Source organism: Orcinus orca, chromosome 19 (genome assembly GCF_937001465.1).
Source record: "Orcinus orca chromosome 19, mOrcOrc1.1, whole genome shotgun sequence".
NCBI lineage: Eukaryota > Metazoa > Chordata > Mammalia > Artiodactyla > Delphinidae > Orcinus > Orcinus orca.
In genome coordinates this window covers 32,579,105-32,601,156 of record NC_064577.1, presented here as the reverse complement: position 1 = coordinate 32,601,156, position 22,052 = coordinate 32,579,105, and the positions used below count along the sequence as shown (strand labels likewise).

Genomic DNA, 22,052 nt, shown 5'->3' with positions numbered 1-22,052 from the left:
AGATTCCAACAACTGAAGGTCATTCTTCCCATCTGAAGGTTTTCAGCAAAATGGGAGATCCTTGAGGATTTTCCCATTAAAATGATCTCACAAAAAGGTTAACTTGTGTCAGAATATTGGGCCTCTGATGGGAATCAAATGAATAAAAAGCTACAATGAACTGGTTTAACATGCCTTATCATAGTCACAACTATACTACTCATTTCACTAAAATCTTTCAAATCAGCTCTGTGATCTCATGGCCTAACTCCAATTATTGGAAAGCAAATCGAGGAGCCCTGTATTTGCCCCACGAAAACTGAAAGAATATTAACGTTTTCTCTAATTTGTCGTCAACAGGTTATGCTGGCCCCCAGAGATGCGGCTAAACAAAGGTGAGGGTGAGTGGGAAGGACATGACTACAGGGAAGACAGGCTCACCATTAAGGCCAACGAGTCAGACACAGAACTCCATGGAACATCTCTAAAATGGGAAAACAAATTACCATTCAATTTCAGCTATTAACTCTGTACACACTGGTGAAATAGCTAAGAGAAATAAACTTTGAAAATGGCACGAGCAGAAAAAATGACATGGCAGAGGGTTTTCAGTGGGAAAGATGACCTGGTCCTTACTGGATGGATACCTCTGCAAGCATCGAAGCTTCTTCAAGTGTGTAACTGAGCTGCAGGCTGGGAGGCCCTCTTCCCGTGGGCGGCCCTGCCCTCACCTCAACCACTTGGCCAGGTCAGGTCCCCTTTTCTCCTGGCTCAGACATTGCCAATTCTGTGGAGTTTCCCTGAGCTACTTCTCTTCCTGCCTCTCAAAGACTAACAACTCTTCTAACTCGGGGCGGCCTCGCCCCCTGCATGTACAGGGGAGGCAACAAGATGTAATGGAAAGATGACAGATGCCTGGGGAGGAGATGAGCAGAATCTCCTCTTGGGGCTGGTATCCTGGGAAAGGTAAGTGGAGATGAAGCTTCTTACCTTCCCAGGTTACTGTGAAAATCCATGCCCTATAAATTATGCCCTAACCACACAGAAGGCACCACAAAGGACATCTTCTTCACACTCTCCTGCGCATACAAAGAAGGGGAGTTGCTGGCAGGTTCTAAAGCCTTCTTTGGGGTATGGGGGGAGCACTCTGGCCTGTCAAGCATTCGATCAGGAACACAAGAGGAATCCCACATGACCTCTGGTCAGGATCGCCATTATCCGTGTTCAGGGAACATATTCCTTGCTTTCAGGCACTTCTGGTTTGCTGTGAACCATCCCTAGTATATTCTGTGACTGTCATCTGTCTCACCCACTAGACTCCGTGTTCTACAATGGCAGGGACCATATTTGGTTTTGCTCAGACTCTGAGCTTAGTATAATCCTGATAAACATTGTTGTTGAATGCATGAACCAATCAGTGAATCAATGTCTACCCTCCCTATAAGACTTGGAGTTATCACCAGTAGGAAGCTCTTTTTTTCACATCCACAGCCACCAGCAACATGCCTTGCATATGGCACACACTCAGTGATATTTTGTTGTGCTGAACCAAGTAGGAATGGTTTTCATGCTTCTGCTTTCCCAGTTCTCTGACCAGCATGGCAACTGGATTTTGGGTGGCCTCACTCAAACTCACAACAATGATCCTAATGCTTCTAACTTCTCCTGAAGACCCCAGCACTTTGTCCTGGGACCTCTTCCAATCTCCATGTCATCTCTGATGTCTCCACCAGGCTAGACAGAGAGGGAAAAAGAATCTTCTTGAATTCATACCAGGGAGAAGGAAAGAACAATAAAAATGGTCTATTTTCACAGGTCAAATTTGGAGAAAGGTAATTCTTGAGGTAATAAAGAATTCCTAGTATTCCATACCGAAGGAGATAGAAATTCCTAGTATTCTATACCAAAGGAGACAGAAAATGCAGTTCTTCTCTGGAGAGAATCACTACAAATAACTAGCATGCCCTCCTCACTCCACACACCCCAGGTCCCATGAATGGGATGGTGACAACATTACAACACATGCAGAATTCATAGAGACAAACAGACTGGAAAGAAAGATATTGAATGGTTTTGAGGGTTAATAGACAAGCAAGACTTCTTCCATGCTTCCTATGAAGATTTTCCTGGAGTTTTTAATAGTTTATATCACTTTTAAAGGAAAATTTTCTCAAGAAGAAATAAGGGTGGGAATGTAAATTGATACAGCCACTATGGAAAACAGTATGGAGGTTCCTTAAAAAATTAAAAATAGAACTACCATACGACCCAGCAATCCCAATACTGGGCATATACCCTGAGAAAACCATAATTCAAAAAGAGACATGTACCACAATGTTCATTGCAGCTCTATTTACAACAGCCAGGACATGGAAGCAACCTAAGTGTTCATCAACAGATGAATGGATAAAGAAGATGTGGCACATATTTACAATGGAATATTACTCAGCCATAAAAGAAACAAAATTGAGTTATTTGTAGTGAGGTGGATACAGAGTGAAGTAAGTCAGAAAGAGAAAAACAAATACCATATGCTAACACATATATATTGAATCTAAAAAAAAAAAAAAAGTTCTGAAAAACCTAGGGGCAGGACAGGAATAAAGATGCAGACGTAGAGAATGGACTTGAGGACATGGGGAGGGGGAAGGGTAAGCTGGGACGAAGTAAGGGAGTGTCATGGACATATACACACTACCAAATGTAAAATAGCTAGTGGGAAGCAGCCACATAGCACAGGGAGATCAGCTCAATGCTTTGTGACCTCCTAGAGGGGTGGGATAGGGAGGGTGGAAGGGAGATGCAAGAGGGAAGAGATATGGGGATATATGTGTATGTACAGCTGATTCACTTTGTTATAAAGCAAAAACTAACACGCCACTGTAAAGCAATTATACTCCAGTAAAGATGTTAAAAAAAAAAAAAGAAGAAATAAGAACAGTAGTTAGGAGGCACCCAATAATTAGACAGTGTCTTCAATTAGCTTCCCTGCCTTACTTGGTTCTCCCTGGGAAACCTGCAAGTCTTTGAGGTGGAACAGCCAGCAAACCACTAATTAGGATGGCAGGTTGGAATCCCAGGCCCACGGTCAAACAACAGCAGAAGTGTTTCAGAGATTTCCTTTCAAATATCTTAATTGACAGAGAAAAAAGAGGGAAGAGAAAAGGGAGAAATGTGGGAAAATACTGGATAGAAGGAAGTCTCCATAGTGCAGAAAAACAAAACAAAACTTTTTTTGTTCCTTGTGAGGAGTAACGCAGATTAAAGCTCTATCAATATTCTGGACATAAAATTTATGGAAGCATATTTCTCCTTGTGAGAAAAAGTCCAGGTCCTTCTGAAGGAAATGAACACTATAAATTTATCTCAGGCACTTTACAGTTAACAACCCACATTATTATAAATGTTCCATCTCCTAATCAAGCCAGCTTTGAACAGCCTGATTCCTTTAGAGACGTGGGCTCTTTTCTCCTCCTCATCTCTTCAATAACCAACACTTCCCAAAACCTGCCAAGGTCAAGGATTCCGAATACTGCTAAGTGCTTCTTAGGAGACCAGCTGGGAGGAAGAAGGGGGAGATGGGCAGGGAGGGGAGGAGGAAGGGAGAAAGGTAAGGAGGGGAGAAGGAGGGGAGAGGAGGAGGGCAGGGAAAGATGGAAGTGGGGAGGCGGGGTTAGGGAGGAAGGGTGTGGGGGAAGGAGCAGCAGCTTTGTGGGGGGGGGCGTGGAGCCCTACCCCAGCACCTGAAGCAGAAAACCAATACTGGGCATAAAAATGATTTTCTCGGTTTTGCTTCTATTCCTTAAAAAGGGAACAAAAATGAATACTGCTAAATGTATTTGTTCTCAGAATTTAAATGGATTGGTATTTCTTGCTGTTTATCATTAAGAAAGCAGGATGAGGGCTTCCCTGGTGGCGCAGTGGTTGAGAGTCCGCCTGCCGATGCAGGGGACACGGGTTCGTGCCCCGGTCCGGGAAGATCCCACATGCCGCGGAGCGGCTGGGCCCGTGAGCCATGGCCGCTGAGCCTGCGCGTCTCGAGCCTGTGCTCCGCAACGGGAGAGGCCACAACAATGAGAGGCCCGCGTACCACAAAAAAAAAAAAAAAAAGGAAAGCAGGATGAGATGCCTCCAACACCCCTTTCAGGAAGCTGGGAAGCCTAGACCATTCAGATTGAGTGAGCTAGCAGCTGTCCTGCAGGAGGACTGCAGAGAAAGGCGGCCTTCCAACAGGGGCCCTGCCCCAGCAGCAGAGCCACCAGGACCAGGTCAGCAGCTGGCCCTCACCTGCAAAGGTGAAGATGCACAGACACAACCAGCAAGGCCTTTCCCAGGTAGAGCCTAGAAGCAGTCCTGCGTTTTGCACCAAAAGATGCATAGTCCTTCTCAATAGATGTCTGTGACAGCAAAAAACTGTAAAGAGCCAAACTTTCATTCTATCGCTCTTAGGGAATATACAGAGCAGGGGGAACCTAAGAACCCAAACCAGCCAAATGAGCCTCAAAAACAGTGCTGAGCAAAGGAGACACGAGTGCCACAAACAGGGCAAGCTGACCATGATCCAGTTAGGGTCTTGTTCACACCCACACACACACCACTCTTAAAAAAAACAAGTGAACGCAATTGAGCTATTTGTAATGAGGTGGATAGACCTAGAGTCTGTCATACAGAGTGAAGTAAGTCAGAAAGAGAAAGACAAATACCGTATGCTAACACATATATATGGAATTTAAGAAAAAGAAAATGTCATGAAGAACCCTGGGGTAAGACAGGAATAAAGACACAGACCTACTACAGAATGGACTTGAGGATATGGGGAGGGAGAAGGGTGAGCTGTGACAAAGCGAGAGAGAGCATGGACATATATACACTACCAAACGTAAGGTAGATAGCTAGTGGGAAGCAGCCGCATAGCACACGGAGATCAGCTCCGGTGCTTTGTGACCGCCTGGAGGGGTGGGATAGGGAGGGTGGGAGGGAGGGAGACGCAAGAGGGAAGAGATATGGGAACCTATGTATCTGTATAACTGATTCACTTTGTTATAAAGCAGAAACCAACACACAATTGTAAAGCAATTATACTCCAATAAAGATGTAAAAAAAAAAAAAACAAGTGAAGGCACAGGACAGGGCTGCCTCTGAAAGATGAGGGGGCTGTCAGGGACTCAAAGGGGCTTTAAAGCCACAAGCCACTTTCTCTTTCCTAAGCCCAATAATGGGTAAAAACAATTTATTTGATTAATTTCTAAACTGTGCATGTATTTAGGTGCATGATTCCATAATAAGCATAAATAGCCTAATTCACTCCCCACAGCAAAGGAAAGTATATTATTTGAGAGGAAAATAACGCCCAATATCTAACCTAAGAATTCATTCAAAGACAACCAAATGTCTCCAAGGTCATTTATGTTCATGTTTTCATGTCTTCTGAGTATGTGGAGAAAACTGTAAATAAGATTTCTCTGCAGATTGCCTGGCAAAGAAAAACAGATGATTTTTGTCATTGTGTCAATTTAGTGCTGCTTACAAAATATAATGGAAAACATGAAACTATCCCACGACCTGCAATCCCATTCCTAGCTATTTACTCAAGAGAAATGAAAACATATGCCCACACAAAGGCTTTTACATGAACACTCATAGCAGCTTTGTTCATCACAGCCAAAAACTGGAAATAATCCACAGGTGCATCAGCAGGAGGATGGAGAGAAAGGTTGTGGGATGCTACTCAATAATAAAGGGGGAACGGATCACCGGTAAGTGCAACAATGTGGATGAACTTCAAAATCATTATGTTGAGTAAAAGAAGGCAGACACCAAAGAATACTCAGTGTGTGATCATTTGTACAAAGGTCAAGGAGATACCTTTGGTGATAGATGGTGATAGATGGCTTCTAGAAAGTGGTTTCCCTTGGCCAGGAGAAAATGGCTGGGAAGGGGCACCAGGGAACTTTCCAGGTCATCAAATGTTCTTCATCTTGTTTTGAGTGGTGATTAAAGGGGACTGTACAATTGTCAAAATTCATCAAACTAAATACTTAAGTGCTGTACACGTTATTGTATGTAAATGACGTCTAAAACTAGGTTGTAAAAAAGTTCGTAGAATGGCTTATAAAAAAGGGATGTTCTGAATAAAGACACAGACCTACTAGAGAATGGACTTGAGGATATGGGGAGGGGGAAGGGTAAGCTGTGACAAAGCGAGAGAGAGGCATGGACATATATACACTACCAAACATAAGGTAGATAGCTAATGGGAAGCAGCCGCATAGCACAGGGAGATCAGCTCGGTGCTTTGTGACCGCCTGGGTGGGATTAGGAGGGTGGGAGGGAGGGAGGGAGACGCAAGAGGGAAGAGATATGGGAACATATGTATATATATAACTGATTCACTTTGTTGTAAAACAGAAAGTAACACACCATTGTAAAGCAATTATACTCCAATAAAGATGTTAAAAAAAAAAAGGATGTTCTAAATTTTTAGAGATTTAAAGAGACATGAAATATATAAAACTGAAAACAGGACAGACTTTCTGGTGCACCTCCTTTTTTTGCGTTACGTGGGCCTCTCACTGTTGTGGCCTCTCCCATTGCGGAGCATAGGCTCCGGACGCACAGGCTCAGCAGCCATGGCTCACGGGCCCAGCCGCTCTGCAGCATGTGGGATCTTCCCGGACCGGGGCACGAACCCGTGTCGCCTGCATCGGCAGGCGGACTCTCAACCACTGCGCCACCAGGGAAGCCCAAGCCTGGTGTTTTGACTGTGAATTACTGAGCCCCGATGTGCAGGGCTGTGAGTCCCTAACAGTGCAGAACACCATCCTGATGCCAGGAGACTCTGGACAACACTCTTTGTCACAGCTGGCGCCCCTGAATGACACAACATGAGACCTGTACTGGAAGAACCCTAAAAATCAGCGACAATGTAACAACCAACATGGAATAACAAACAGCATTCTTATACTGCATTCTAGAAACCCATTAGAAAAGGGAAGGGAAAAAAGATCCCTTTAGCAGGAGCAACAGAAACTCTGAGAAGAATCTTTGTGGAGAAATCCTCAGACCCCATGGAAAGACATAAAAACAAGTGCAGAATAAATGGAAAAGTACACCCTAGTTATGGTTGTAAAATCACCCAGTTCTTCTCAAGCTGATCTATAAATTCAGTACCATCCCAATCAAAATCTCAACATAACAGTGGTGAAGGACGGGCGTTAGGGGCTTTGCCAAGAGCAAGGAGAGTTCTGGGGCCCCCTTTCAGCTCTCCCTGAGGAGAGCTCCCACCTCCCCTGAGACACACCTGGAGTCTCTTGCTGGCCCCCTCGTGACATGACTCGGAACCACTCTGCCCCCCCAATCCGTCTAGCTGAAGACTCCAGGAGCAACCCTGACTCAGCGCAAGTCCCTTCCAATCTCCCCCAGATCTCCAAGTCGGCCACCCCCGATCCCTAACTCAGGCTCAAGCCTGACCATCACCATCTCCATTCCTGCTCTGGAGCTCCAGAGCCCAGGGCTGACACAGAAGACGCATGAAGAAGAGAGGCTTAAGCCAAGTGGGTAAGCAGCCGCCTTAGAACCGTGCGAAAGATGAGCAGGTAGCAGAGGAACTGGGGAGAGGCAGACGGGGGTGAGAGGGACGAACACCCTCCCGCAGGCGGTGGGCTGGCAGGGAGGAACGCCAGACCAGAGGGTGGCTGGGGCGGGGGCGGAATGTGATCCTGTTTTGACTTGTTTGTTGTAAGCAGGAGGCGAGTAAGCGGCACCGGAACAAGACTGACCTTGAGGTACCTGGGGGAGGGGGGCGGGAGAAGAAGGGGGCGCTGGTGTCACGGCAGTGGGAAGGCTGGGCTGAGGCGGTCTGGGGAGCAAGAGCAAGGGACTCCAGAGCGACAGGACGCTCAAGCGCGTCTCCCTCACTGACTGCGTGTGTGGCAGAGATGGAGGCATTCGCACCTCAGGAAGGGACGTGACGGACTGGCACCCGTGTATGCACAAGGGGATGCCGCCGGTGGCCACGGTGGAGAGGGGCTCCCCACATCATTAAACTTCACGGAGCCCCTCTCCCAGCTCGGCTCCTCAAGGGGTGTGGTTGTATTTATATCAAATAGATGTTCTTTCTTCATAGAGTCTAAGAAGCTACAGACTGAAAGACGTGCCACTGCTTCATGCATCACGAAGGGAAGATGCTGCCGACTCAACGTAGTACGACACTTCCTCATCGCCTGGAAATTACACCTGATACTTCGTGAAAGAGCTACTGTAAACTGAATCGGACAGGTTTATCATTTATCACCCTTGTATGGATACGTAAAGAAAAAATAAGCCACAGCCACTGACTCGGGTATTCCCACACTTTCCTTCACGCTCAGAAGCCCACTCTCTGCACCAACTTGCCCCTCAGAGCCATCGACACACACAATTTCACTCAGTGTCACCCCGTAGACCATGGGCAGGGGGGTGTGACATCTCCATGGCGGTCTCTGGGGGTCTTCCAGGTCACAGACCCCCATTCAGGGGACCTGATTCTGTCCTTTGCATTCGTCATCCAGGACTCCTATTCTCTGCACAAGTGGGCCTTACAGCTAGTTGACCGACTGACCCCTGTCCAGTCACACCCCGGAGTCCACACCCGTGTCAGCATTGGTTATGACATACATCCCGATTCCAGAGATGTTAATGTGAAGAGAATGGGCACCTTAGAATTGACAGCTGATATCTTCATGAAAATAGGTTACAAGGTGGAAGGATATTTTCACCAGAGACCAGGAATCATTAAGAATCAAGTGGAAATTATGGAATAAAAAAATATAATCAAGAATTTGGTAGGTCTGCTAAATAGCAGATTAGACTCCATAAAAAAGAGGATTTGAGAGCTATAAAATAGGTCAGCAGGCAATATCCAGAACTGAACAGAATGTAAGAAACATACAGGACACAGAGAAAAGGCCTAACATACTCTTATTCGAGTTCCAGGAGAGAAGAGACAGAGGTGGCATTTGAAGTGATACTAACAAAAAACATTAAGCCACAGGGTCAAGAAGCACTAAACAGGATAAAGACGCAGTAAACCACCCCAAGAACACTGCAGTGAAATGATGAAAACTAAGAAAGAAGCTTTTAAGTCAGGGCGGGGCGGGTGGAGGTTTACCTTCAAAGGACAAATATTAAGACTCACAGCCAACTTTATAACAGAAAGGACAGAAGCCTGAAGATGAAGGAGAAACACTTTTAAACTTGTTTAAACTGAAAACAAAAACTAAAAACCAAAACAAACAAACAAAAAAACACCCCTTTACACCAAAAGAAAGAAATTGCTATAGAATTCTGTGCCCAGCAAAGTTATCCTTCAAAAATCAGACACAGGTAAAAGTAAAACATTTCCAGATGAAGAGAAACTAAATAAATTTGTTTCCAGCAGACTCGTGCTAAAAGAAACATTAAAGAAAGTTTTTCAGGTTGAAGGAGAATGACCCCTGGCAGAAGGACAGAAATGCAGGAAGGAATAAAGAGTGTCGGAAAGGGTAAATAAATGGATATATCTAAATAAATATTGAGTGTATAAAACAACACTACTGTCTTGTAGGGTTAAACTAAAACACATGACACTGACATCACAGTCAGGGGGAAAGTGAGTAAAGGCGGGAGGTGTGATGTTTTGAGTTTCCTGCACTGTATGAAAAATGGTAGAAGCACTAACTTAAAATACTCGTGTGCAGAGACCTCTAGAGCTACACTAAACCAACACATAAGCTGATATATCAATACATGCTCATACAGTCTTCAGTGTGTCACTAACAGAAGGGGAAGATGGGATGATATTATAAAACCTGATTGCTACAAAAGAAGTCAAAATAGGAGAAAAAAGCAATAAAACCAGGTGAGACAAAAATAAAATAAACAATGAAATGCTAGGCTTAAACCCAGATGTGTTGCTAATTACATTAAATGAAAACGGACTAAACATTCCCATTAAAGGACAAGAAAGCCCTGTAACCCGGTAGGTGAATGCAGCCTCCAGAAAGCCTGTGTGCTCAGGGCCTCCTAGGGCAGCTACACTCCTGGCTGCACCTCAGACGGGCCAGGTGGAGGAGAGGGCAGCTTGACAGAACCAGCCTCAGGTCACCCTAGTAAACTAAGACTAGCCCATCCTTTACTCATTCATTTGAACCCCTACTGAGTGCTTTGGGGATATGAGGGCAAGTCAGCTGCTTCCTCTGGCTTCAAAACAAAAGTCCTGACAGACCAAGACAACAGCCAAAGGAATAAAAGATCAGGTCCCAAGATATTAAAAACCTGGATTCCTTCTTCCTCTGAGGCAGACATCCCTGCTGTGGCCCTAGGTGCACTCTCAAATGTTCCTTTGCAAAGCTGGGGCCTGCTCTTTCCTGGAGTCCCCTCCTGCCATCAACAGTCTCCAAGGTCCCCCACAGGCCCACCAGCCCGAAGCCCTCCCTTACAAGCCCAATGGAATTCCACAAGGTCCCCGGTCAATCGCTCTGTTTTTTCTCCCTCAGTTTAAAAGGTGACAATTTTCGTATCTGCTGAGTAGAAACATACTCAAATTAAAACAAGGAATAGTAGAGTTTTAAAAATAAAGGCGCTTCTAATCTTCAAGACGACTAAAACACTGAGAGGAACTGTATAATCCCTATCTCCTACTCCTGTGTGTCCTGCAGAAATCAGACCCAATGCTGTCCAAAATGCTTGCCTCTAAAAAGATCATCTGACTTTAATCGTTAATACAGACTATTCTGTCTCATTAAATAGATAAGAATAAACTCTTGTTGGAGCGAGAGCATTTTAAAGTTGAAATGAATTTTAGAGATTTATCCAAGGTCGCAAGTATTCAGTGCAATTAAAACAGGTCTCCTGACTCCCAGGCAAATGCCTGTGTTAACTGTTAGGGAGTTTTCACTAAGTACATTAATTAAAGGCAGCTTTGTAAAACAAGAAATTTCTTTAGGGCAATGAAGGCAGGAACACCCTTTCCCCACACTAAGCTACCCCACCCAGATCGCTCTCCCTCTGAGTTCCACATCTGCAACTCTAGGATGAGTATGGAAAAGTATAGACACCACTAGTTAGATGGTCATCTTCCTGAAAAGAGGACAGTAAACTAATGGTCACTTCCATTACCTGCAACTCTCTTCGTCAATGAATTGGGTGTTCACTTACCTACTTTTTATGTATTAAAAACAGTGACTTTTAACAATGATGAAAATATTAAAATTATAAGTAAAACCACTATTTCCTCTCATTTGAGGCTATACCAAGAACCTATAATTATTAAAGAAGTGTCGCCCTCACACTTGCATTCAGCCCCAAAGTGTCCCCTCACACACCTGTGACCCACAGCCAGCTGGAGTCTACACTGCATGTACACACCCCCAAAGCACCAGGACCACTTGGACAGGTACAAGTATCAATTTTAAGATGATTAGCCATCTCTGTTCTTTGGGTTGTAAACCCCTTTAAGACAGGCTGTTATCTTCTGACTACAGGATCCCTCACATTAACAGTTAAGGTGCTATACATTACCGATGTTTATTTTTTTCAAGATGTTTATCTTTTTTTTTCCTTAGAGTATTCAATATAACACTTTTCCTTCCACTAAGACAAACTGATTTCTCACCATTTGTTGTTTTTCTTGGGTTAAATGCCCCTAGTAAGCTTAGCTACTTTAATGCATGGAGCTGGTAAACAAAATCAAAGGGAACAGGTTTGCTGAGCAGAGACCCTTCCACCTGCCCCCCACTGCCTCAGGGTGGTGACTGCAAAGATTGCGCTGCCTCAGGCTGCTGCCCTCTGGGCGGTGCTCCCCACTAAACAGCTCTCACTGCAGTTGGTCCTACAGACAGAGGGACCAGCCATCTCTGACAGACTGAAGTCAACCTCTGTGGAAGGGAGAGTAACAAAAGCTGACCCCAAGGCATAAACGGCTGAAGGAAGGCCCCGGGCAATAGCTTCTCTAGCTGCTTACATCACACACACACACAATGCATGGAAACAAGAGAGGACAGAAGTGGCAGAACGTACTGCATGTGGATTTCACAACCCAGGCTGGTAACATGTGGGTCCTTCTGCCTCACAGTCTCATTCCTACACGAAGTGATACTTGGAGAACAGGTATTTTAAATCAGATGTCTATTATTAAAGTCATACATAGTCATGATTTTTAAATGCAAGGTGTACGGGATTTAGGGTAAAAGTCTTCTTCTGCATCTACCCCAAACTCACCATGACAAATGTTTTGTGCATCATTTCAGGGATTATCTGTGTAACTACATGTTGGTGGGACTAGAATTAAGCAACACAGCAAGATGCCACAAGGCAAGTGGAAACAGTGAACAACTAAGGGAGCCACAGGCTCATCTCCCATTATGTTCACTCCAGGGCACTTGAACGAGTGGAAGGATGGGCAGATCAAGCGACCGACCAACCTACCTACTCATACATATACACGAACACATCCATGTACACAGATGTCACACACACCTACACTATTAATCTGACAAGAAGAAACAGCTGAATTTCTGTAAGTTACATATGCATATTCTAAGACTGCTGAATACATTTTATTTTGTGCTTTGCTTTTTAAACTTACCATATTTCAGTATCTTCTCACAATAGAAGTCAAATAGCCTTAGAATTCTGTGTTCCTCCAAAGTTTGAAATCTTTTGGAGGGAGGAGGAGTGGGAGAAGACCCCTGTGACAACATTCTCAATTTCTTCTACATTTATTGATTCATTTTGAGTTTCTATCTTTTCTGAGGTCAATTATGGCCATTTGATTTTCCTAGAAAATTATGCCTTTCATACAGGTTTTCCAATTTATTTGCAATGTTTTGCAAAGCACTCCTTGATGATGCTTTCAATTTCCTCAAATCCTGAGCTATTTCTCCTCAATCATTTATGATCTCTCCTTGAATTTTATTGAAATTTGGCTTTTTAGCCAAATTTTAATCAAAACAAAGCTTATAACTAAAAATCTATCAAGGAACCTGCCCTACATGCAGCCCTTTAAAAGAGAAACTTCCTTGATGACACTGACACAAGTCCTATATAACCCTCCTGGCTGGGCCATGTGCTTTACATCCTGTTCACAGCAACATTATTCATAATAGCCAGAAGGCAGATAAAACCCAAATGTCCATCAACAGATGGATAAACAAAGTGTGGTCTATTCAGCCAATGGAATGTAATTCACCTATAAAAAGGACTGAATTACTGATACATACAACAACATGAAGCACATGGATGAATCTTGAAAACATCATGCTAAGTGGAAGAAGTCAGACACATAAGGCCACACAGTGTATGATCCCATTTATAATTTTACACTATGCGAACTTTATCTTAATTTTTTTAAATCTCCATTATATATCACACCAACAAGTAACTCCTTGACATTTAAGAGGGGGTGTCCAGAAACCATTGTGAAGCCCCAACTCACGAATATCACTGAGACATACAGTCTCCCCTGTAAAATGAAATCAAGTATAAGAGAAGTGGCCATTCCCCTCCAATCCATTCTCATTTCCCCCTTGATCAGCACTCTCTCATTTGGCTGGAATATAATTTGACAACTCTTCACAGTTAAACATGGTGAGCATACGGTGGGCTCCTTGCCATCTCCAAGTTTCACATTCCATTCTTTAAAGCACCACATCTTCTACTTTCTGACTTAGAACCAGCACTTCCTCAGACATCTTTATTTCCATCCTCACACGTCCTCCAGAGCTGTTTACACAGAGCCCTGCATCTTGGGCCTCCAGGTTAACTCAGGAAACCAGCCCTGCACATGAAATCTGTGAATGCCAGACATCTGAGCTGCAGTCTTAGTTTCAAACTGACAGCATTTGGTCCTCATTTGCAATTTGTCACACACACAGAGATAACTGTCTTGTTAAAAGGAACATGAAGATGAGAGACGACGTCCTGGAGAGGCTAGTTAAGGACAGAGTTAAGCCTGTATTTGTCTCTAAAAATACAACCCCTTCAAGTAGGTCAGTTCATAGAGGAGAGCAGGGAACAGAGGTGGTTAGGCAGGAGCGGGGAGCTGGAGAGAGGGTGTGCCCCTGGGGGATGCCTTTGTTTGCCATCTTCCACAGAGAGGGCCTCCAACTCTCATGGAAAGTAGGGATCTGCCCATAGCACTGTGGCCCCTCCTGGTGCAGACACTTTCCCCATTAACCCTCCTTTCACACTTACAAATCTTTTTTTTTTTTTAATTTGTTTTATTTATTTATTTTTGGCTGTGTTGGGTCTTCGTTGCTGCGCGCAGGCTTTCTCTAGTTGTGGCGAGCGGGGGCTACTCTTCGTTGTGGTGCACAAGCTTCTCATTGAGGTGGCTTCTCTTGTTGCGGAGCACGGGCTCTAGGCACGTGGGCTTCAGTACCTGTGGCTCGTGGGCTCTAGAGTGCAGGCTCAGTAGTTGTGGCGCACGGGCTTAGTTGCTCCACAGCATGTGGGATCTTCCTGGACCAGCGCTCGAACCTGTGTCCCCTGCGTTATTAACCACTGCGCCACCGGGGAAGCCCACACTTAACAAATCCTAAAAGTTAAGTAGCAACTTCTCAAAGTTACATTTCTAGGAAGTAGCAAAGCCAAAATCCAACAAGCCCAGGTTCTCTGCCTGGTTACCAGGCCGTGAACTCACCCCTCCCCAGAAAGAGCCAGAGTTCTTCTAGTCCCAATAGGCTATTCATCCTCCAGATGGGCTGCAAAATGATTTCCTTCTTCTATTTTAATGTGTTTATTGTGTTTTTAAAAGAATGCCCAGGTCAGACCTCTGAGGGTTGGTGGAGGGATGGCCAGGTCTTTATGCTCTCTTAGGAAAAGCAGTCAGAGATGGATTTAGTAGGGGAGTTTGGCTAAGATGCTTCAGAATCTAAACTCCACATCCAGAGGCTGTTTCCAATACCTTGGACTCTGGGGACAGGGCAAGATGGAGGTGTGTGGGCAGGGCTAAAGAGAAGACTTTCAGCTGATGAGCATAAATCAGAATTCTCACTGAACCCGGTACATGGAAAAGCTGTCAGGTGAGCAGTGATTGAAAAGAGGGGTAAAGATGAAGTCTGGGAACACTGTCAAGGCCAGAGCAAAATATAAATAAAATGTTTGTCACAGGTACAAATCTTAACATTCCGGGCAGAAAGCAATTAAGTGAAACTGTGAAAACATAACAGTTAACCCCAAGAAGACCAGAAGACTTTGTCTACAATGTCATGCAAATTTAATGAGTACAGGATGCAAAGTGCTTCACAGCAGCTACTGAATTATGTAAACTGTGAGCCATTCATCCACAATTCTGCCTTTGGCTATGAGTCCTTATTTGCAGTTTGTCACAAAAACACAAACAAGCCCAACCTTAGGACCCAAGGAAAGGAAAGGGCTGGTAAAGGCAAGAAGAGGGAGAGTTGGCTGGCCTAGGGGACAGCAGAATGCGAATGACAGTGTGACAATGGCATTAGGAGGGCTCTCGATCTCCCTCACAGGGCCATTTTCACTGGCTGAACTGCAATGTCAATTTGGGACTTGGACTTGGCCCCAGGCAGCGTCACTACAAGAAACAATCCACCTTGGTCTATTCTACAGATCTCTTTGGAGCACCTCCCAGGTGGGAAACATAGTCCTAGGGCAAACTTGGTTTCTTCCTCGAGTTTATACATTTGACTCTGAAAATCCCAAGAAAAGGGAGAACCCACTTGCGTAAGGTTCTTTGCTGCGTCCCTGTAGAGAACGCATTCCAAAGCACTGAAGGAGGCGGGTAAGGAGAGTTGTCTGTATTAACAATACCTGCTGCTCAGGCGCCACAGCCTGTGAGTCACAAGCACCGTGACCACCCCAGGAAGGAGGCCAGCAGCGGCAAGTCACCCAGCAGTGCAGTGGGCTCCAAAGCCCGACCAAGCAAACTTGGACTGAGAGCCCGTTCCCTAACACCCACCAATTCTACAGTCAATCCCAAGTGCCTGGCAGCTTGTCTAGAGGCCATGGGGTTCCCTCTCCTTGGGGTGGGCAGGTTGAGCTGTCAGGCACATTTTTGGGAGGAGGCAAGGAGCCTGACTCCAGAATCCTAACCACAACCCCACCAGGAGACACTGCTGCACAGAAGTGTTAGGGTCTGCAAACAGCAGCTGTGCCTAAACCCAAAGGACGAGCTGGCAAATGCCCAAAACACAAACGAAGCTGTCCACTGGCCCTGGCAACCGGCTTCCTCCTCAAACTCTCTCCTCCCACCGTGAGGTAGAATCGTCACTGCAGTTCATTCACGCATGCTCTGAGAGGATGCAGACGACTCTGTGATCAATACGAAGGAAAGGGTGATTGTCACTTAAATTAAAACGCAACAATTATTTCTGCTCTGATGATGGCCCGGGTGGTGAAGTCTTGCTTTGTTTCAGGAAGACACCTGTCCCTACACATATTCCACCTGGCAGGAAACTCTGTGAAAACGCATCTGTCTAACGGTAAAACCAACTTTCATCCCTTGACCGCTTGACAGAGACTTGAGAGGCATGATGAACTGAAGGGAAGGCTGAAATCGAGAACCTGCTACATGCAATGCACCAAATGTCCTGCATGTGGTAACTAAGATTGGTCCCGCGAGGATTAACTGAGGCTGTCTAGCACCTCGGCTTCCCCCACAGCCACTGTATGGGCCGCCCGAGGCCTGGCTGGAGGAGGGCGCATCACAGCAAGGTGCCAAAGGGCACTTTCCGTCCCCTTTCGTGGACATGCACACCGGACAAAATGGGCTCAGTCAGGGTCACTTCAGACACCTGCTGGCAGTGGAAGCCTTGCCAAATGTCTTCACCTACCTTAGGAAGTTATCGATATTCCCATTACATTTGTTTTCAAGCCACCCAGGAGAACCGCATTTCAGCCCAAGGAAAGGTGCTGTGGCTTCGCTGGTGGCTTGGAAACTCTTTGGGGAAAGAACAACGGAGAGACAAGACCCTTTGTTTGCCATCTTCCACCAGCCCCAGCCCCTAAATCACACCCTGTACTAAACTGCCAGAACCCCCAATTTGTTAGTAAGTCTTAAAAAGATAAATTCTTCACTGTAGACACTCAGCTTTATAATCTCCTGCTCCCATCTCCCAATAAAACTTTCAGTTAAGACTTATGTTGAACTGAGTGAGGTTTATTTAACTGCAGGATTTTCAGCTGAAACAACAGTTGGCATTTTTCCTTCAATCTCCCGCAGAAACACAAATTTATGTACCTACAAGGTAATAAGGCAAAGTCTTAAATTTAATCAGAAGAAATATTTCACCCATGGCAAACTGATAAATTATTTAGAAAAGGGCTCAATCGGCCTGTCAAGGAAACCTGGGCCAGATAGTCTGGCAGCTTCAGAAAAAAACATCATCGTCATGGTTTCTCTAAACTCCTTCTTGACCCCAAATCACCTTTATCAAAATATTTAATCTTTAATAGTTAAAGCTAGAAAAGTAAAGAGGAAAAACCAGAAGGATTTTAACCAGGAAGGATATCAGCTCATCAAGGTATCACTCTTATGATGCTGACAGGTTTTCAGTGGTTGATTTTCTGCACTCCCTGGACGAGATGGAAGTCACAGGATTCCCCAGCCTGCTCCCATCCATGGCAACGTGGAGGCATGCAAAGATTTCTGCAAACACTAATGAAAATGACCTTATTTCCAGTGGCCCAACCTTTGTGAGTCTTGCAGTACAGGACACAGAGAGAGAAAACCAGATCTATGGGTATCTACATCAAAGGTCTAGAAATTTAATAACGTTCCCATTGTTTTATTGCAGATGCAACCAACCTCTCTTTATTACTGCAGAAAACTCGAAAGCCCTGTAGAGTGCAATGAAGTGGTGTGTGTTTTGCTCTGCAATGTTTCAAAGGACCCTGATTTATAGTTAGGAACCAGGCGCCCATGCACAAACATCTGAGCTTGGTGACTGCCTCACGTTTTGTGCAAACTCTATGAGGAAGCATGAGGCTGCCACACTCTGAAAACCACACCATCGGATGCCAGGCCTCCCTCCCTCTCCCGTAACCCACGTGAAGGGGTGCAGAACAGAGAAGCGTGCACTTGCACCAGGACACGTGCCATTATTGCCCAGTGAATACTGCACAGCCCCATGACTGATACCAGCGAGCCAGTCAGGCATCCCGCTGCACTGTTACCTTAGGCTTGTCTCTGAAATATATAAGTCCCACTAAGAGTCTGTAGTAGCAACATTTTAAACATTTTTATAGTACTTAAAAATGAATGTAATGGTCTTGGCATTCAAAAAAGAAAATATTAAGGATTCATTGTTGTGTCTGCTTCCTGAATGCAGGCAAAAGATCTCACCCTGTCTGCAGGAACTGCTTCTTTCTAGGCTATAGCTGATACTTTATTCCAATTCTACTTTATAAACCAACCCAGATGGAATCCCACCCCACATTGGTACGCTGGCACCTTTTCCTAGGCATCCAATAATCTGTAAACATTCTCCCTCATCAGCCCTTTGAACTCTCTCTCCTTCAAAAAATTACATTATAGACCTGTTCTTGAAATCTCACTAACTTTAACAAATTTTCTTAGACTAACAACCGTCTACCCAGAGGACTATACTCCTTTGTACTGCTACTGGCCACCCAAGGTTAGCCCTCCCACTATCCTGGGAAGGTAATTTCTCTGTCCTATATGTGATTCTACACTGTCATTTTTGGATCTGCAATCATTTCTCTCTATATAATGTTACCTGCCTTACACGCTAATGCCTCTTCCTGATAGCATGGAAGAGATCTGCTCATAGACAGAAATTTAGATTAAAAATAATAATAATCCTAGTGTAGAAGATTCCATTTACTGTCAGCTAGCATGAACTTACTAATACCTACCAAGCTAAACTAATAATAAAGCTAGCAGTAAATCAACTCTTAGCACACATACACACGCACAAAAATTACACACCACACCAAATGTAATGAACATATAATGTCTTGATATACTAAATATGCATTCTAAAAGACTGTATCTTCTATATAATAATTCTTTAAAAGGAAGAAAGTAATTAAAACAGCAGAGACCCTTCCTATGAAGAATACAATCAGTAGATCTGGTCACGTTCTTTTTTAAACAAATGTGTCTAGCAAAGAGCAAAAGCATAAAGTCAAACCCAGAGGAGGGTCAGAAGTAGCTAAGTCAGAAAGGCATTCTTTTAAATTTTAGTAGTGCTGGTTCTCAACCTTCCATCTGCCAGTGACATCGTGTCTTCCGGTATTACCTGTGCACGTTGCCCCACGTGGACGATAAGGTCTGTCTACGCCTCTCACTCACCCCTAAGTGCCTATCTAGCCTGGACTACCTTCAAAGTCCTCAAGGAAACTATTTTCTACTGATAACATGCGGCATCTCAACTATTTTTAAAGGAACACACCATCTAAATATCTTTCTGGTCCTCATCCAAGCCCCAAACACACTGTACTCTCAAGAAAAATGCTACTGAATTTTTATATAAACCACCAAGAGGTAACAAATTCAAGGGAGGAAAAAGCAAAGCCTTTAGACATAGATGAAAATCTCCACTAAGAAACTGCCTTCTAAAGAACAAGAGCCCAAGGACTTCCCTGGCGGTCCAGTGGTTAAGATTCCACGCTTCCACTGTAGGGGGCACAGGTTCAATCCCCAGTCAGAGAACTAAGATCCCACATGCCACACAGAAGGAAGGGAGGGAGGGAGGAAGGGAGGAAGGAAGGAAGGAAGGAAAGAAAGAAGGGAGGGGAGGGGAGGGGAAGGGAGGGGGGAAGGAAGGACAAGAGTCCATTACTACTGACTTGAAAAGTTAGAAATGCAAAGCACAAGGACACAGCAGCGGCACAGAGATATTTTGTGACATTAGTCACCTGGCACCATAAGCAACAGTAAAAAAATTACCAAGGGCACCATCACAGGCAGGAACAAATTTATTCCTGGCCATTCTCTTCTCTTGGAATGTAAATAATCCATGAAGAATTCCTAAATCCAGATCACGTGGATAAATAATCCACGAACGAAAATGCCAGACAGGCAAGTGTTTGCTGGTTCTCCAAGACATTCCCATTAGGCTTACGCCCGAAATGGAGAAGCAAAGACCCATGGGAGGCATGCCGGCAAGGCCACCTGCTCACCACCCCCTCCTTGTCACGTCCTATAGATAATTCCAGAACCAGCATCACACAAAGCTGTATGGAAAGGCACCTCCATAAACACCCCAGATTTCTAATTTTCTATTAGAATTATTAAATCCTCAAACTAGTTAATGAGAAAGACTAAATAAAATATGTCTTCGGGCGGTTTACAAATAACTTGAGATCTAAAGGCAATCTGACAGAGTTGTTATATTCTATACCACTTTTCTTTTTTAAAAATGGTAAGATATAGGCAACAGAAGACACAGTAACTGGTAACTGACTCCCTAAAAAGAACCTTACCTTTTGAATCAAAGGCAAAGCATATAACAGGTGTCACCTTTTGAATGCTGACTGCTTTTTTCCTCAACTATTTGAAAATTGAAGATGGGAGAAATAGCTCTAAGTAGTTGAGGTTGCAGAAAATGACTGAAAATACATTTCCTGTGTAAAATAAAAACCGCGATTTAAGAGTAACATGAAAAACACTTTTTCTTTTCCAAATATTTCAGGGGAAAGCGTAGGCAAAATAAATAACAGACCATCCAATTAATGGCTCATACTAGGGCATGTGCTTCATTATGAATCCATGGAGCACATCAACAGACAGAAAGGGGTTGCAAGCCTGCCACGGGGAGTGTCCAATCACTGGATTATATGAGGTGAGGATCTGGATTCAAAGATTGTTTAAAACCAAGAAACTAAATTTCCCTGTAAGAAAGAAAAAGGAAAGCAAATAAAGAACTTACCCTTGGCTGCCAGTTCTCGTACTGCTTCTGTAAATTCGCACCAATGGTTTCCAGGGCTTTCTGAGGACCCATTGACAGAGGATCTGGGAAAGCAATGAGAAGGAGAAAGTTCTTTATTTGTGCATTTCCTCCTTGCTAAATCTCTCTTTCAGAGTTTCCTCTCACACAAGTCACTTCAAAGTCACCTCTGACTAAAGACAACACAACAGGGCTTGAGGTTTACCTGTGTTTAGCCAGACTTATGGAACCGCTAAGGCACCCGAATAGACTGAAAAGCCACAACTCTTCACCTTTCTAGAGAAAATTGTTTTTATTAACATCACTGGCCCCGTGATTGTTTCCTTTCATCCACGTTTGTTATTTCAGCACCTATGGTTCTCTTGCCCTCTTACTGCTTTATCTTGTGCTCCTATTCAGGCCCAGGCTGTGATTCTGTGGAAAAGAGACCCACCCTGTGGACAAGGGGTCCTGTACACCTATTCATTCTGGGTTTACCTATTCACTTCAGGAGGAGCTTCTAGAGCAAATAACTCTAGACCAGCAAGTCCTGAAATTTATCTCGTCTTGAGTCCTTTTCACACTCTAAAATCGTGGAGTGTCCCAAAGAACTTTTGTTTATGTGGCTGTACCTATCGGCATTTACTATATTCAAAATTCAGATGAGAAAATTTTAAAATATATCTTTATTCATTTAAAAGTAATAGCACTCTGTATGAGTCTCTAGATCCATCCACGTCTCTACAAATGACTCAATTTCGTTCCTTTTTACGGCTGAGTAATATTCCATTGTACATAGGTACCACATCTTCTTTATCCATTCATCTGTCGATGGGCATTTAGGTTGCTTCCATGACCTGGCTGTTGTAAATAGTGCTGCAATGAACATTGGGGTGCATGTGTCTTTTTGAAAGATGGTTTTCTCAGGATATATGCCCAGTAGTGGGATTGCTGGGTCATATGGTAATTCTATTTTTAGTTTTTTAAGGAACCTCCATACTGTTCTCCATAGTGGCTATATCAATTTACATTCCCACCAACGGTTCAAGAGGATTCCCTTTTCTCCACACCCTCTCCAGCATTTGTTGTTTGTAGATTTTCTGATGATGCCCATTCTAACTGGTGTGAGGTGATACCTCGCTGTAGTTTTGATTTGCATTTCTCTAATAATTAGTGATGTTGAGCAGCTTTTCA

At 44.2% G+C, this 22,052-nt stretch overlaps 1 protein-coding gene across 6 annotated transcripts in view; it reads right to left on the bottom strand.

The window, feature by feature from the left end:
* RPTOR (regulatory associated protein of MTOR complex 1) overlaps window positions 1-22,052 on the bottom strand; it is a 346,981-nt gene that overhangs the window by 227,271 nt on the left and 97,658 nt on the right. For all 6 annotated transcript variants that reach the window (XM_049701469.1, XM_033438696.2, XM_049701471.1 and 3 more), the window contains exon 3: window positions 20,862-20,944. In XM_049701469.1, the coding sequence (XP_049557426.1) occupies window positions 20,862-20,944 (83 nt within the window). The remainder of the gene's footprint in view (window positions 1-20,861; window positions 20,945-22,052) is intronic.